General features: G+C 51.8%; 4 protein-coding genes across 4 annotated transcripts; 3 read left to right on the top strand and 1 right to left on the bottom strand.

Annotated features, from left to right (window-relative positions):
• Positions 1-6,323: 6,323 nt before the first annotated feature.
• On the top strand, positions 6,324-7,427 carry LCP9604111_8113 (C2H2-type zinc finger protein; the record flags this gene model as incomplete). The annotated part of the gene is made up of 1 exon (XM_039076221.1): positions 6,324-7,427. One exon carries the CDS (start codon positions 6,324-6,326, stop codon positions 7,425-7,427), a length of 1,104 nt encoding a protein of 367 aa, XP_038925892.1.
• A 1,308-nt stretch (positions 7,428-8,735) lies between these two features.
• Positions 8,736-9,758, top strand: LCP9604111_8114 (uncharacterized protein; the record flags this gene model as incomplete). Its single annotated transcript, XM_039076222.1, has 1 exon — positions 8,736-9,758. One exon carries the CDS (start codon positions 8,736-8,738, stop codon positions 9,756-9,758), a length of 1,023 nt encoding a protein of 340 aa, XP_038925893.1.
• A 373-nt stretch (positions 9,759-10,131) lies between these two features.
• Positions 10,132-10,877, top strand: LCP9604111_8115 (U6 snRNA-associated Sm-like protein LSm1; the record flags this gene model as incomplete). The annotated part of the gene is made up of 4 exons (XM_039076223.1): positions 10,132-10,306; positions 10,379-10,447; positions 10,510-10,625; positions 10,704-10,877. The coding sequence occupies 4 exons, from the start codon at positions 10,132-10,134 to the stop codon at positions 10,875-10,877; spliced, it is 534 nt and encodes a 177-aa protein (XP_038925894.1).
• A 1,047-nt stretch (positions 10,878-11,924) lies between these two features.
• Positions 11,925-15,807, bottom strand: LCP9604111_8116 (mRNA-binding protein RRP12; the record flags this gene model as incomplete). The annotated part of the gene is made up of 3 exons (XM_039076224.1): positions 11,925-13,730; positions 13,782-15,689; positions 15,745-15,807. 3 exons carry the CDS (start codon positions 15,805-15,807, stop codon positions 11,925-11,927), a joined length of 3,777 nt encoding a protein of 1,258 aa, XP_038925895.1.
• Between the last annotated feature and the right edge of the window lie 61 nt (positions 15,808-15,868).

Consider the following 15,868-nt stretch of genomic DNA (forward strand, 5'->3'; position numbering starts at 1 on the left):
AAAAAACCGGCACGGCGGCCAGGCAAAGCGACCAAAGAGCCCGAATCGGCACGGCGATGCCGAAAGAATCTCGCCCGAGTTGCGTAAATCGGGAGGCTCCAGCGGGGAAAAGGAAATTGAAGTCTCACCGAGCCCCTTTTTGAATTGCGGTTACATACTCAACTCAGCGGTTGCTCCGTGAAAATTTGATTTCCTTGAATTTGCCAAATTTGCCATCGAGGGTATCGGAGTAGTGCTGTATAGAGTCTCCCACTATCCCCCACAAAGTACACAGCTCCGTCTATAGGCGAAAATGGAGAGCCAAGCCATGGCAGACCTTCCTCATATGTAAAGCGGAGGGGAGATTCCCATATCGGCACTAAGCCCCGCAACTGGATGCCCTAAACCTGCGAGAATGTCACCATGTCGTCCTCCGAGATCACCCGGTTGTCGCTGTCCAGGCCAGCTAGCCCTATGGTCTATGGACTGATGTCGCGGTACCTGCATGATCTAGGCTATGAGCTCTGTCGTCATCCACATACCACATCCTTAGTAAGATAGCCCTTCCCAGATCAGAGACGACGTGTTGAATACGTCCAATCCCTTATCAATGCGCTCCGTACCAAATCTGGAGAAAACACATGGCCCCCCTTCAATGACGCCATCGCCTCGTTACTCCCGAAGGTACTCCGTAGCTAACACTTGCACAATGCAAGGCATGCACAGCAAAACCAAGGCAGTCATGCACCTATGGGCGCATATGGGCGCATTCCTGTAACTCTTACTCTTATCAGACCTCCACATCCCGCATTCCAAGCTCGAAGCCAACGACATCAAAACATACGATTCGCGCATTCACATGTGAAATCCACAAGCTACAAACTAACTATCCTGTCCGTGCAGATCTAGACCCCCCCGCTTTATGATACTCCCAATAGGGAAGACCAGAGTCCGGAGCTCCCGCAGTTATACTTTTGATCCCGTTTCCAATAGTCCAGGATCTAACAAAGGATAATACTATCACACGTGCCAGCGAGAGTCGCGCTGGTTTGGAGCTCGAATTCGCTTAATTAGCTCGGGGTATGCGCCCGTTATGGTAGCCACAGCGTACTCCGCACCTTTGTTTTCCCTTACCCCTGTTTCTCTAGTGCCTTACGGAATGCAAATCCAAGCTAGGATCTGCCTCATCTCAGACTAACTGATCTCCTGCATATGGTACCTGGTTATAGCGCCTTCAAGACGGTACTCCGTACACACAACACCTGTGCCCAATGTGGATCTTGCGACAGGGGCATTGTGAACCGCATCCGCGAGTGGGTTGCATTATCCAACGTTAGGCGAATATGGGGTAAGAAATGACGATAAATCGCTCAGTGGAGTTGGAAGAGAAAATTTTTTCGTTCTCCCCCTCGACGTGGGATGTTGGAATTGGAGGGGTGTCCGGGGCTTCACCGGGAACTGGACGCGGTATCGTGCCCTTTTTCCCCGCCTCGACTTTCTCTTTTCTCTTCGTTTCGCTATCTATTCCCCAGAATATCACATGTTCTCCAGATAATAGGACAGAGATTGTAAGATAGTGTAATCGACCGTCTTTCCACCAATGGCCTGATCGCGGAATAGCGGCCCCGCATAGGGTGATATCAGTGTGAGGCCATTCGTGACGCTGATTGGGTGCTGCGAGGTAGTTTGTTCTAGAAGGTGTGGAGCGCTGATCGTCCGGAGTTGGGGCAATAAGGAGAGTGAGTGGTGATAGGATGTGAGGTAAGCGCTGGCAAAACCTCCGAGCTGATTAGGGTTGCACTTTCTTTAGCATGTGTGTTTGGGAAACCTATGTAGTCTACACCCCGCTGTATATTCCACAGAGTAACCGCACCCGCAATGACCTCCTAGCATTCCTGGGTTTTGTGGAATGTTACTCAAGCCAACCCTACCCCGGATTCTCCATTGTGAAACTACTCCCCCGCATCGAGACCTGCCAAGCATAAAGAAATGTCACCTTGAGACACAATGGCATACAACTGTACCATACTTATATATTGAAGTATCAGATCGCCTTCCCTTTGCAACGTATAACGTAACTAGGTAACTAAATTAACTCCATCTTGTCTCGACCAATGACACCTCTCGATAGGGGTTTCAGACAAAAGACAGCGCGATTGGAAACGGAGCGCAAAACAAGAGCCGATCCCTTGTTGCCAGTTGGCCTGTCACTTTTCTTTTTGACTTTCCTACGCGCTTTCGCTTTCAGCTTCCAACTTGGTTATTCCCCAGCTGGGCCGTGAGCACGTCACGTCATGACTCACACCGTGTTGGAACTTGGATGTCGTACAGCCAGTAGCAACTGCTGAGCTTATGTAGCAAGGGGGTGTGGGCTGAAAGGGACGGGCGCGTCCAGACTCGGACTCGTACGCTACTTACTGCCTTACCCTGGAAAGTATTCCAGAGGGTATGAATAATAGGGTAATATAATAACTATAAAAGTATTTCATCTCCCCTCACCCACTACTAGTGATCTTACATAACGATATGTGTGGGTGCGGGGAATAGAAATAGATATCACTAGTTCGCCGATATTTTGCCTAAAATAGGTACCCTGAGGGCTGAATCGGATGGAAAGAGGACTTCCCCGCGTACAACTGAACGAGGCTCCAACTGATAACGGAGGGAGTCCGGAGGATCTCCACGCCCGAATCGAGCTTTACTATTGCGTATACTCATTCCCTTCACTTTCTTTTCCCTTGCCGTTGTTATTTACATTTCTATTTCCATTTCTCTCTACCTCGTCCCCTTTCGGTGGTGGGACTAGTTTTGCTTTTTCCCCCCATCCAGGATCGACGTACCCGCCCTGTGCGCGGGTCTGCATGCCAGAATAATGGGATTGATCAGCATAGTGGGCAAGGAAAAGTGGGAAGGGGAATGCTTGAGTGACGAATCCCGATTGAATTCCCATGGAGCATCAACCCAGTCCCACATACTTGCAAGCTAGATGTACAATATAGGTAATTCCATTGTCTAATATCCAGCTTACATACCGTAGATTGCCAGTCTCCCGTCTCCCCGGATGGCGTGACGATCGACCTTGACCTTGTGTGGAGGAGCGCATGACGACAGCGATATCGGATGATCGTATTCTCCAGCGATCGCGGTGATCAAGGCAGATTTGGATTGAGATGTCATCGCAGATCGATTCTACGGTTTCGGGTCTCTCCCCATGGCTATCACTTGGAGATTGTGGGGTAGGATGACTTATGGAGTATGTGTGTATATGTTGTATGCTTATCTGTGTGTTTTGGAGTGTTCATCACCGGGTATATCGGCTTGATAAACTTTGTCGATCATTCTAAAAAATAGGTTGGATTTTCTGGGGCGCAGACCGGTTCAAGACCGGAGGATGAGGTTCTGTCGTGATATTGCGATTTAGGACTGTCGGCGATTGGAACTGCCGGTTTCGGTGTCCCCCACCTGGCACTTATCTACGTACTAAACAGGTAGGATCGAGTTCGTAGGTTTGCGGATCTGGGTGAGAATCGGGGCAGGTGAGACGAGTTCTGGGGAAGGATTCAGGAATATATGTCGGAACTTTGAATCCGGATATCTGTTCTGTGAATATTCCGATTTCCAGCAGGTGCACGAGGAGTACATCAACTGATAGATCTGAATTCGTCACCTGAAACCGAAACCCTCATTAGTTTCACGATCCTAGCAAATGCACTCCGTACACGTCGCAAATTCGGCAAAAGGCGGGTCATTGCTTCGAGACGGTACCTGCTTCTTGAGATGAAGAATAACAAAAGACCGCTATTATTGCCACTCCGAGTCCGGCCTTTGACCAGAATGGCGCCATTATTCCCCGTGGAGAAAAATGGAGAACTCCAGGTTGCGGCAGTGTGCTCCGTACCGTCGGGTATATTGTGAGCTCATTTTACCTTGTATTTTCTTAAACCTGGCAGGGATTCGTGCGATTTCTAGATCCCCGATCAAAAAGTACCAGCTCGGTAGTCGGGCCGGCATACAACATAGGCATCTGGGCCCTGATACTCCGTTATCTTTCCGCTTTGCTTTCAGGTTTGCGTTTGTGTGCTGGTCCTAATTTGCCAAGGAATTTAGCCATCGTGAACTGTGGGGATCGAGTGAATTTGCCCGGGGGTAAAACTTCCGTTAGGATCCGCCACTAGACCCTGCAAGATGGAGTATCCCCTGATATGTATTGTAGTGTAAAGTTTAGTGTATATGTATGTGTATCTATCAAATCAATATGCCTACACATACAATAGAATCGCGGAGTAACGCTATGCCGGACCCAAAGATAACGCCTTCCAGCGCAAACCGGACTCTCTCGGCGGGACGGCCTTGCCGAGTGGGCGTATCTTTGCCCCGTCCCGTTTATCCCGCACCTCGGCCCTTTTCTTCCATTAAGCCGGGGGAACTTCGGGCGAAAGTATGTAATCTTGTATTATAGTTGCCTTCTTAGCGAAGCGTGAAGATATCTCGATCGCTGATAGGAGAATATTCAATACCTGTTAAGCGTAATTAATATTATCTTGAACCGGTACCCCAGACCCCGGTTAATACCCTGATGTGAGATTCAGGAAATCAACCCCCGGGGTCTATACTTAGGCGTCTTGGCAGTCAGGGATACCGCCGTCTGATTGCGCAAGGAATACAGCCGAGTGCGCATTGTGCAGGGGCTGACACTGGCATCTAGAGATACGCGGCTTTGCGGCTGCATGGCAGCTGCATCGGGGCTATCAATAATTGGATGATCCGCGCCTATCAGCGGTGTTGGTTCTATCGTTCCACAATCAATATATCAGTCGGTTAAAGAAATATACAATTATATGTACTCCGTATATAAATTCGTCATATCTTACCCCAAAATCCGGGGGAATTGTCGGCGAACCTGAGCAGACGATCCCAGGGTTGATCCCAGGGTTTCGATATATAGGGTTCGGGGATGATTCCTCCGGATGATGAAGTCTTGAGCAATGAACAACCCGAATCATTTTCGTATCTCGTCTTCGCGCTGGATGCCTGGATGACCTGTTGACTGGGTTGTGTTCGCATGACTAAATGATTACCAGAATTAACCCTTGGGCGTTTCGTTTCGGTCGACATCATCGATGATCCTCGCTATCGTCACTCCGTGACGGGATCAGATGGTCCCCAGGATCTCCATTGTACATCCATTGTACATGGGCCTGGACTGGTCGGGCCTAGAATGACCGTCACCCCCAGACTTTGGCCCTGGGTTTCGCAGGACTATGTCTATGTACTCCGTACCTGCTATGGAGCACGGAAGCACGGAGTATCTATCATTTTATATTGAGTACTGGCGACCCCGGGTTCTGCTCGTCATCGGCTCTCCGCATGCCACCATTTCTTTTCTCATCCACTGTCTTTTGCTCGTCATCCCGAGATAGCGCTGATATCTCCCCCCATGTTCTGATAAGAATTGTTAGAGGCGCGATAGCCGGATAGGGACACGCACCTCACGCCACACGGTTCTTCAGCAAAATGCGAGTCCCCACATTTTTGTTTTATGCAGTTACGTAGTTAGTATACCACAGCAATACTATAAGAATATTAGAGAGTAGCGGAATATGATTATATTGGAATAGTTATTAGTTAATTCAGTTATCTATCCTAAATAGTACATAGCCAGGTTGATGTACATCCAGTAAGGACCGTCCTTTTTTCTTTTTTTATTTCTTTTTTATTTCTTTTAGTTTCCCATTTCCCCTTTGGGAATTTCCGGTTTTTGTATTTTTCCTCTTTTGCCCCATGTCTCCCCTTCTTCTCCCCCACACTCTCCATTTTTACATTTTTACCTGGACGTATTTTATTTTATTTTATTCTTTTATTTTTCGTTTTTTTGCTTTGCGTTTTTTCAGAATTTTCTTTTCTCCAAGTCCGATTCCGACACTGCCCCTTCTCCCCCGATTTCTCCCTTCCCCCTCCATTCCCTATATTATCTGTGACTCCCCAGATCGTCGTCTCCAGGTTCCCTTTTTCCCCCTTCTTCTTCCCTCTTGCTCCCGCTTCTGCACTACTCGACTACGTGGTTTATAACCAACCCGAGCTATCAGAACTCTTCCCGCCGCACTCCGATTCCCGATCGACCTTCCCATCCCAATCCGGGTATCTGATCGACCTTAGCTCGGGACCCCTGCGATAAACCCGTTCTCGGTCCTCCTTTCAGTATCACCCATCAATCCGCCGCACGGATTCACATGCCACCGCCGGGTTCTTCAGTGGGATTCTCAAATCTACTTAATCCCCACGAATCCGACACATCCTCGAGCGGAGATTCAATGGCTTCTTCAGTGAGCTTGTTACCGCCGCTTATGAAGGGGGCGCGCCCCGCGACCGAGGAGATCCGCCAGGACCTGCCCCGGCCGTACAAGTGTCCCCTTTGCGACCGTGCGTTCCACCGCCTGGAGCACCAGACGAGACACATCCGCACGCACACCGGCGAGAAGCCACACGCCTGCCAGTTCCCCGGCTGCACGAAACGCTTCAGTCGATCAGACGAGCTAACTCGCCATTCGCGCATCCACAACAACCCCAACTCGCGCCGCAGTAACAAGGCTCAGCACCTGGCGGCGGCCGCGGCGGCCGCAGGCCAAGACTCCGGAATGAATGCTTCCAACATGATGCCACCTCCTAGCAAGCCTATCACTCGCTCCGCGCCAGTATCGCAGGTCGGATCTCCGGATGTCTCCCCTCCCCACTCCTTCTCCAACTACGCCAACCACATGCGCTCGAATTTGGGCCCTTACTCCCGCACCGCGGAGCGTGCTTCCTCCGGAATGGATATCAATCTCCTGGCTACAGCGGCGTCGCAAGTAGAGCGTGATGACCACATGGGCTTCCACGGCTCGCGGGGACACCAGATTTTCGGCTCCCGTCATCACGGCACTAGCCGTGGCCTCCCTTCGCTCTCCGCATATGCGATTTCGCAGAACATGACCCGTTCGCATTCCAACGATGACGATGATGGCTATGGCCACCGTGTCAAGCGCTCTCGTCCCAACTCTCCCAACTCCACCGCTCCTTCTTCTCCTACCTTCTCCCACGATTCTCTCTCCCCTACCCCTGATCACACTCCATTGGCTACTCCTGCACACTCGCCCCGTCTGCGCCCTCTTGGTGCCAGCGAGCTGCATCTGCCTTCGATTCGCCACCTGTCTCTCCAGCACACCCCTGCTCTCGCGCCCATGGAGCCGCAACCAGAAGGGCCCAATTATTACAGCCCCAACCAGGGGCACATGGGCCCAACCATCTCCGATATCATGTCGAAACCCGACGGCACACAGCGCAAGTTGCCCGTGCCCCAGATTCCCAAGGTTGCGGTGCAGGACATGCTCAACCCCGCGGCCGGATTTTCTTCCATGAACTCGTCAGCCACCAATTCCGTTGCTGGCGGGGACCTGGCAGACCGGTTCTAACTCATCTTCTTTGCAACCTTTTATGCCTTGAAAACTTATGTTATGCGCGCCACGAAACGATATAGACTTGTGCATTTTTACCTGGCTTGCGGGCATCAACGGTGTCGGATTGGGTTTGTTGATTTTATCTCTGGCGCTTCCACCAAATAGACGGATTGGGATCTTTTTTTACCCCTGGCTGGTCACTCCTCTGGAGATTTTCTTTTTTTACTTCGAGTTCAAAATTCGTGTCGAAAGACCTACTTTTCTATGTCATTCTCCTCTCCCGAGGCCTGTGGTCTTATTTACTTCTGAACCTGTTCCTTTACTTCACTTCTCTTCACTTACTTAATTCCTCACATTGTGAGCAAATCAAGACATTTACTCTTAATTCTTTGTATCGGTTTTGGCTTATTTGCATGTGATATCTCCCCGCAATTCACTTGGCCGTATAGTTGGCATCTACATACGATGTATGCTGTACAGCCTAGTATTATCTGAATACTTCGGATGTCTTTGACATCGAATCTGAAACAATATTGCAACTCTATTCCATTATCTCCAAGAATAGAATCAGAAAGATACATTCACATGTCAACTGAATCTTTGTCTAGAACACGTCCAACGATCTAGATTCCTTCTCAACCCTGCTCTTCGTACTTGTGAAGAATACTAACGTAGATCCATGGAGCCTAGATATTCGATGTTCCTCTAGGTCCAGACTATGAAGATCTTTTATATAATCTTATATCCACAAATGGCGAATACATCTTGTACTTCCTATGTTGTACTTCCCAAAGCGTAATCCTCTATCCAACGAAAACAACCTGCAGACAGCCGCCCGTGCATTGTATCTCAGACCTATCCCCAACAAAGACAGGTAAAGAAATATACACAAATCCAGGTGATAGTGTATATAGTATAGCCATCTGAATCCTTATAGCCCAACTAGCCCCAATTGCCCCGCCCTAAGATTCAGAAAAAAAAATCCAAAAGTCCGCACCCCCACTTCAGCCCATTTCTATATACCCTTGTCTACATTGTACGCGCAGAACGGCCATGGATGTCATGCATGCTGAAAAAGTGCAGATCTGAAGGTATTCTGCTGATCTTATATCGGATCCTTGGGGTGTATGTATCTCCCGTTCTATCCCGTTCCCCTCATCCGTATTACTTACTCCTCTCCTCTCCTCCCTAATCCTATACATACCTCTAACTCTACCCGTCGAGGGCTACCCCTATTGCTATGTAACCCCGGGTAACCTGACTCTGACACGATCCAGCCGTATCCACCCCGTGTACTAGACCTCCCCGTCTTTTGCATCGAGCATGTCGGAGCGCAAGCCCACAAGCCCCCAGGACCATCGGGACCCTTGTCGAGGCGACCTCGACCAGCTCCTCTATTCACGCAATAGAGACCGCCATAGAGATCGCGACCTTCGCCGATCGTCTTCTACCCGCAGCGTCAGTATCAGCGTGAGTTCGACCGCCAGCAGCACCGCTTCAAGTAGGACCCCCGCCCTGTCGCAAAGACAGCCTAAGCGAAAGCAACCGGGCGTCGTCGTCATCACCATGTCCTCTTCACCCGCCGTGCCGGACTTGTCGAGCGCATCCCCCTCCCCGTCAATATCATCAGTTGACACCAGGCCCGGGACTGGGGTTGACTCCGCACAGGGAGATACCAGCACAGATGGGCTCGGGATCTACGTTCTCGGTGACCCGACACCGTTAACCACCGACCCCGCTCTCTCGCCGTCAAGACCCCCCTCTCTAACAGCCAGCACGAGCACAAGCGCCGAGCAGCGCACATACGCGTGTCTCTTCCACATGCTGGACTGCCACAAGTCCTTCGCCGACAGCGCCGAGTGGCGCGCCCACGTCGTCAGTCACTTTCGCTCGTACCCGACGCCGCCGTCAGCGCGGTGTCCGCTGTGTCCGAATACCAAGTTTGTGGACGGGATTTCGGACCCCGTGTCGTCGCCGGTTCTCGAGGACGGCGAGTCGATCCGCTCTAGCGATGACGCGGTTCGACCCCTGTCTGGAGACTTTCCCTCGGCGTGGGATCGTATGCTCGACCACGTCGCTGCTGACCACTACTGTCTTGGCCAGACGCTTGCGGGCAGTCGGCCGGATTTCGAGCTCATGCGGTATCTGTATGGCATGCGCGTTATCACAGATGCGCAGTTCAAGGCTATGCAGTTGCCGCCTGCGCCGTCGAGTCCTGCCTACCATCGCTCGCAGGATGGGGTTAGGGCTAGTATTGGATCTGCGGATGAGCCGTACTGTGCGCCGTATAGTAAGCGGCGGGAAGAGAGGATGAGGGGGCAGCAGAGGGGTGTCGGGGTGTTGTAGATATAGACGCGTTTTGGTTTTTGGTTTTTGATTTTTTTTTTGGATATTCCCCCTTTCGCTTTTGTATAGCGTGTACTTTTCTTCAGACTTAGAACTGGCAAGTGTATTTTTTTCTTCCATAGAGTATGTTATGTCTCAGAAGAATATCAAAAACCAAAATGTATAGAGCAGCCCCGAGCAAACAAGACAAACTCACCGCCCGTGATGACGGCCTTTGCGACCTCGATCCCTCCATCGCGAATGATCAGAAACAGAATGAGAAGCTCCACCTCCAATTCCTGAATCTCTCTGTATCAGCCTCCTCCCGCCTCCCTCCCTACCCCTCCACACCGCTTTCCGATTTTCCCTCCGCCAATCCAACACAGACAACGCCATGGAGCGCCTATCTCTAAACGAAAGCCCTGCCCCGGCCTCTCGCACCCCGCAGCAAAACCAACAATTCACCCAGAATGCCCTCGGCCCAGCAGGCCCCCAGCCAACAGGCGGCCCGCCGCAATTACCCCCGCAGATGTTCACGACCGCCGCACAGCTGCTCGATCTAACAGATAGTATGTGCAGCTGCACTCAAGCGGCCTAGAGCTGAAGAACAAGGGAGAGAAAGAAGACTGACGCAATCGCAGAGAAACTTGTACTCATCCTTCGCGACGGCCGCAAACTTATCGGCGTTCTCAGAAGCTGGGACCAGTTCGGTATGCCAGTCGCACTACTCTTGAATCTGTCTCGCTCTTTTATCTGACATGCTATCTTCTAGCGAACCTTGTTTTCCAGGATACTATAGAGCGCGTCTACGCCGGACAGCTGTACGCCGATGTCTCACGTGGCATATTCATTGTTCGTGGAGAGAACGTGCTCCTGCTAGGCGAAGTGGTATGATCTCCTCAATCCCTGCTGCAAGTTAAGGTATACTGGTAGGAACCCCGCTCACGCATTCTCAATTCCACACAGGACCTTGACCGCGAAGACGATATCCCGCCCACACTGACCAGAGCCCCATTCGAAGAAGTCTTCGAGCTGAAGAAGAAAGAGGACGCAAAGAGGAAAACAGGCGACAAGAAGCGCTACGACGAACTCCAAGCGCTCGGTTTCGAGCCCGAGCACAGCGGGGAGATTCTGTTCTAATTATCGCATTGTCACCACGTGCTTGTTGTGTGTTTGATCTGGTCTGGTCTGTCGACTTATCGCTTTCTCTATCTCCCGGGTTGATACCGTTGAAAGACCGAGTGTTGAAAAGGAAAAGGAAAAAGAACAAAGGGGCGTTAGGACATAAACTGCTCGATGACCTCCGATGAGCGACGGTGTCGATTTGATTTCGCGCCGTGCGGATACGGACGGTCGTCGTTTGGAATTGCAAATTGCATCGGCAGGAGTTTTGGCTGGATTCGGATGCTCGCAGTGGGCTGCTACTACTGTACTGTACTGTCCTGTCTGCTGTATACTGCGAGGAAAGGAAGCTGTCGACGCTATGCGCTTGGATGGATGTGATGCCGTCTGGTCTAAGCTTGCAGCTTCTTGTTGTCTGTCCCCTTTGCGTCGCGCTCTACATCTACGTCTACTTTTACTTCTCGGAGCGAGCGATGGATGCTGTGGGAAATACTGCTGAGCTGCCTGGTTGGCTGGCTCGCGTTCATGAAGTTCTGATTGATATGTTCGATACACTTTTTTTTGCATGATAACTGCTTTGCAAATGAGGATATGATAAAATCATTGCATTTGGGTTCTGGTATTTGAACTAGCTGTAGTTGTACATTTAGTAGCATTTCATCAGTGTCATGTGATATCGGATGATTCGTGATGGTGTCAAATATAAAGCTACTCATCTATGCTATAGACCACACACAAAAAACAATATCTATGTCCATTGACCTAATAGAAACTTTTGAATAGAATCGTAATCATATCATGAAAAACACGGAGTCAATAACTCTGCATCGAAACAGAAAAAGCCCAGAGTCAACGGAATCACCACAGCGGAGGGTATTATGAGAACGTCAACACTAACCAAGCACGACAGGGACCGAAGACCAGATGGCAGAAACAAAAAAATCAAAAATCAAAAACAAGGGAACTCAGAACGATAACTCCGGGATCTGCTATATGCCACCCTCTTCTCCACTTACAGTATCCGTACCGGCAAGAAAATATACGATTCACCGTAGAGTAAATAGTTTATCTCTTCTTGCCCCATCCCGAGCGGTTACCACCGCGAGGAGCGTTGCCTGGATTGCGACGCTTCTCAACGCGACCACCGCCAGACGCACCGGAAGTCTTGGGCGCACCAAGACCACGACGGCCGGAGCTCTGACCGGCTCCGGAAGCGCGCAGGTCCTGCTTCAGGTCGTCCTCGTCGACATCCATGCTATCGCCTGCGTTCTTCTTCGACGACTGGCCCATCTTCACCTTGCCTCTCTGGCCACGGCGGACAGCATCGGGTCCGCTGACGGCAGCGAGGTAGGCGTTCACGCCACCGTCACCAGCACCGGACATCTCGACGTCGTCGACGATATCGCCGTCATCGCCGAGGACAAGACGGCCGTCGGCGTCGACCTTGGCATTGCGCTGCTTCTTCTTCGAGCCCGGGCCTGTGTTGAGGAAGCGCTGGCTGGGCTTGGTGGTGGAGATGCTGGCCAGGGCGTTCGAGCCGAGCAGATCGAGGGGATTGTCCTCGGGGGACATCTCGCGGATGTACTGGGTGCTCTGGCCTGCTTTTTTCTTGGAGTTGCGGCCCTTGATTTGGGCGACGTTGTCGACGTCGACGTCGCTGTCGCCGTCGTCCGAGTTGTCGGAGGAGTCCGAGTCAGAGCCGTAGACGGCCTTGTCGAAGGCGTTGCCGGCTTGGGGCTTGGAGGCCTTCTCCTCTTCGTCTTCGTCTTCGCCTTCGGCACCCTCTCTCTTCTTGCGCTTACTGCGCTCACGGGCTTTGCGGATGTTGACTATAAGCTTGCGGTCTTCCTCGCCGACAATAGCCTCCAGAAGAGGGGCACCGAATCGGCGCACAAGGCGGTCGATGATGCCCTTCACCTTGCTACGGAGACGGCCCTTGTGCTCCTTGTTCCAGGCCATGAGGCTGGGGACCATGGTGCTGAGACGGGGGCGTAGAGATTCGTCGGGGAGAACGACGACGGCAACCTTGACGAAGCCAAGGACGGAGCGGACGATCTCACGGTTGTTGGAGGTAAGGAAGAGCTCAACGGTCTCAACGAGTTCCTTGAGCATCTCCGGCTGGAGTTGTTTCTGGAAGTCGAAGAACAGACGCGAAAGCGCAGTGACGGTGGCGCCGACCATGTGAGGAGCCGAGCCAGCCAGACCGGCCGAGACCATTGTGAAGAACTCCTCGAGGGTAGCAGGCGCATCCGGGGAATCGTCCGCCACACCGGGCACAAGAGATCTGCGGATGAGAGTGCCGGGAGGGTTACGCTCTGAATCGGTTGTGCGCTTGGCCAAGAGAATCAGCAGGTCAAAGGCCGCTGTGCGTGCCTTCTCATTGCTTTCCTTGCAGCCCAGAACCACCTCGGACAGGATGGCCGGGATGAAATGCAGGTCCGAGGTAGGCAGATGATTGATTATCTCGGTGATAGCGAGCATACGGTCGCGACGGCCAGATGCAGGGGTGGTATCGGTGGTGGCAAGCATGAGAGCCTGCAACTCTCCACTACGCTCCTGGAGGGCAGCGCGACCAGTCTCGGTCGTTGCAAGTCGGGGAATCAACTTGTAGGCCTTCTTAATCAGTTGCTGATCCGGGTTGGGGGATGTGCTGTTGAGGATAGCCGCCGCCATGGCAAACAAGCCACTGAAGCTGGAGCGAGGGAGGTAGATTGACATTGCGATAACGAGGTCAATCAGAGTGTGGGAGGTCGGTGGCATCTTGTCGGACGGGTTCTGAGCCGAAGCACTCTGCTTGGTTGCTGTCTCTTGCTCGGTAATCAAAGAAGATTCAAGCATCGAAGTAACGCGGGTGAAAGTTTCGTTTAGCTCCTATGAAGGGTGTTAGTCGTGTAAATTTGCATACGACTGAAGGCAACTTACATTTTCAGGGGTGATGCTCAAGTAGGCATTGATACACTGCAGGATGTAGCCGCGGTAGTGAGGAAGGGTCTGACTGTAGACGTTGAACAATACAGCCAGCAGATTGCTCGCAAGACCGCCAAGATGAATGAGGTTCTTCTTTGCAGCGGCCTTGGTGATACGTCGTTGCAAGATCAGATCGTCCTCATCGTTTTCGACAGACAAGATAGCCTGGTTAGACTCAACAAGGTTCTGCAAAGCACGGCAGACATCGAGACGCAATTCGGTCTGCTTGTACAGAACGTTAGACAGCAGCTCCGCGAATGTCTGGTCAAATGCCTCCTCAAGATCAAGGGGCAGCTCGCAGTAGCCGGGAAGGGTACCCCAGGTCTGTTGGACGAGGGTTTCGAAGATCTTCACTTCCACAGACTTCTCAGCGGCACCGAAGTCCACTACCTTCTGGTACAGTGCCTCACTCAGGGGAACGAGCTCGGTACGGAAGTGGCGGAGGTTCGTGTTGGTCACGCTATCGCGCATAATGGGCAGCATCCAGACACGGCCGGGCTGACCAGCCTTCTGCTCGATAATGTTGAGGGGAAGAATCTCCAATACTGCCTCGGGGCCCATGGCCTCGATAGCACTGCTGATGACGGCGTCGGCTTCCTTCTTGCCGTGGAAGCCGCCATTGCTGCGCAGTTCACCGATGGTGGAGACAATCTTGACCAGATATGGGCTTGATCGCCACTTGAAGCAATCGAAGAGGGCAGAGCAAACATTGAATACCTCTTTCCAAGCAGCCTGGTACTTCACCGAAAGAAGATCAATGGCTGCACGAGACAACTTCTCTAAAGTCTTCTCGTCATACACAGATGGATCCACAATAACACTGTTAGGGATACAGTTGTGTAGGAATGAGATCAGACACTCTGATGCGGAAACGCGGATGTTGCTGGAAGGCGAAGCCATGAATCCAGAAATCAAAGTGAACAGATCCGGCAACTTCTCGAAAGTATCCTCGGGAGTGATTTGTGCGGCCACATCGTAACCACGCGAGAGCACTGCAATCCAAGGGGGGAGAAGCTGGGAGTCATTCTGCGCAGGTTTGAGTTCGGAGATAGCATCCAAAAGACGGGGCAGCTTTGAAGACGAGAATTCATCCGCCATTCCTTCGAAAATGACCTCAAATACCTCAAAGGCACCCATAGTGATGTACTCATTGCTAGAGCGGGAAGCGTTCATCAGAAGTTCGCTGAGCGGTTCGATCTTCTTGCTGGGCCAGCCACCTGACGCCGAGGCAATGGTCTTGATCAGCTGCAACGAGTGAATGATAAGGGGCTCATGGTTGTTGGCCTGAGCATCATGACGACCTTTCTTTTGCTTGTGGGCGGCTGTGATGCTATCCCCCAGAGTCTTCATCGCAGACTGGGCGCACATATCCGCACCCGGGTGGTCCAGAGACGGGCTCGGTGGGGGCGCCTTGAGAACCTTGACAAGAGCCTCCTGGGCACGTTTCCGTACCTTTGGGCGGTGGTCAACCGATAGACTCAGTAGACCTGCCATTGCGCGTCGCGGTCCGACCTGTGTGTGCGGGAGATTCCATGATGCAGAATCCTGGGCAATGAGCAGAGACTCAAGACAGCCAATTGAAGGACGCAGGAGCGGGGCTTCGACCTCGGGGAGAGAAAGCGCAGGTGCAAGACCTTCGAGGATCTGGGAAAATTTGGAGCAAAGGATCGGGGCGGGGACGTAAACGGTTGTGATGTCGAGAAGGTAGACAACGGATGTCGCTAGGTCCTTGTTGACAATACCCTGGGATGCGGACAGTGACTGCGAGAGCAGTGCAAGAAGAGCAGCAAAATATGCGGTGGGCGAGAAGTCTGCTTTTTGATCACGGAGAGTATCCTCAACTGCAGAGAGCACCACAGCGGTCTGTTCATGAATGTTAGTGTCAATTCATTGGGTGGTATGCAACAGGGAAACTTACGTGATGCTGGTTCTGCAGCTTGGGAGACTTAATCTTCTCAAGCTTCTCCGCCAGAGTCGCCATGATGATTGAGGACGACGAGGTGGAGAAGAGTCAAAGAAAGCAATATATTGTGATGAGAAAG

Source organism: Penicillium roqueforti (assembly GCF_015533775.1).
Source record: "Penicillium roqueforti strain LCP96 04111 chromosome Unknown scaffold_29, whole genome shotgun sequence".
Lineage (NCBI taxonomy): Eukaryota > Fungi > Ascomycota > Eurotiomycetes > Eurotiales > Aspergillaceae > Penicillium > Penicillium roqueforti.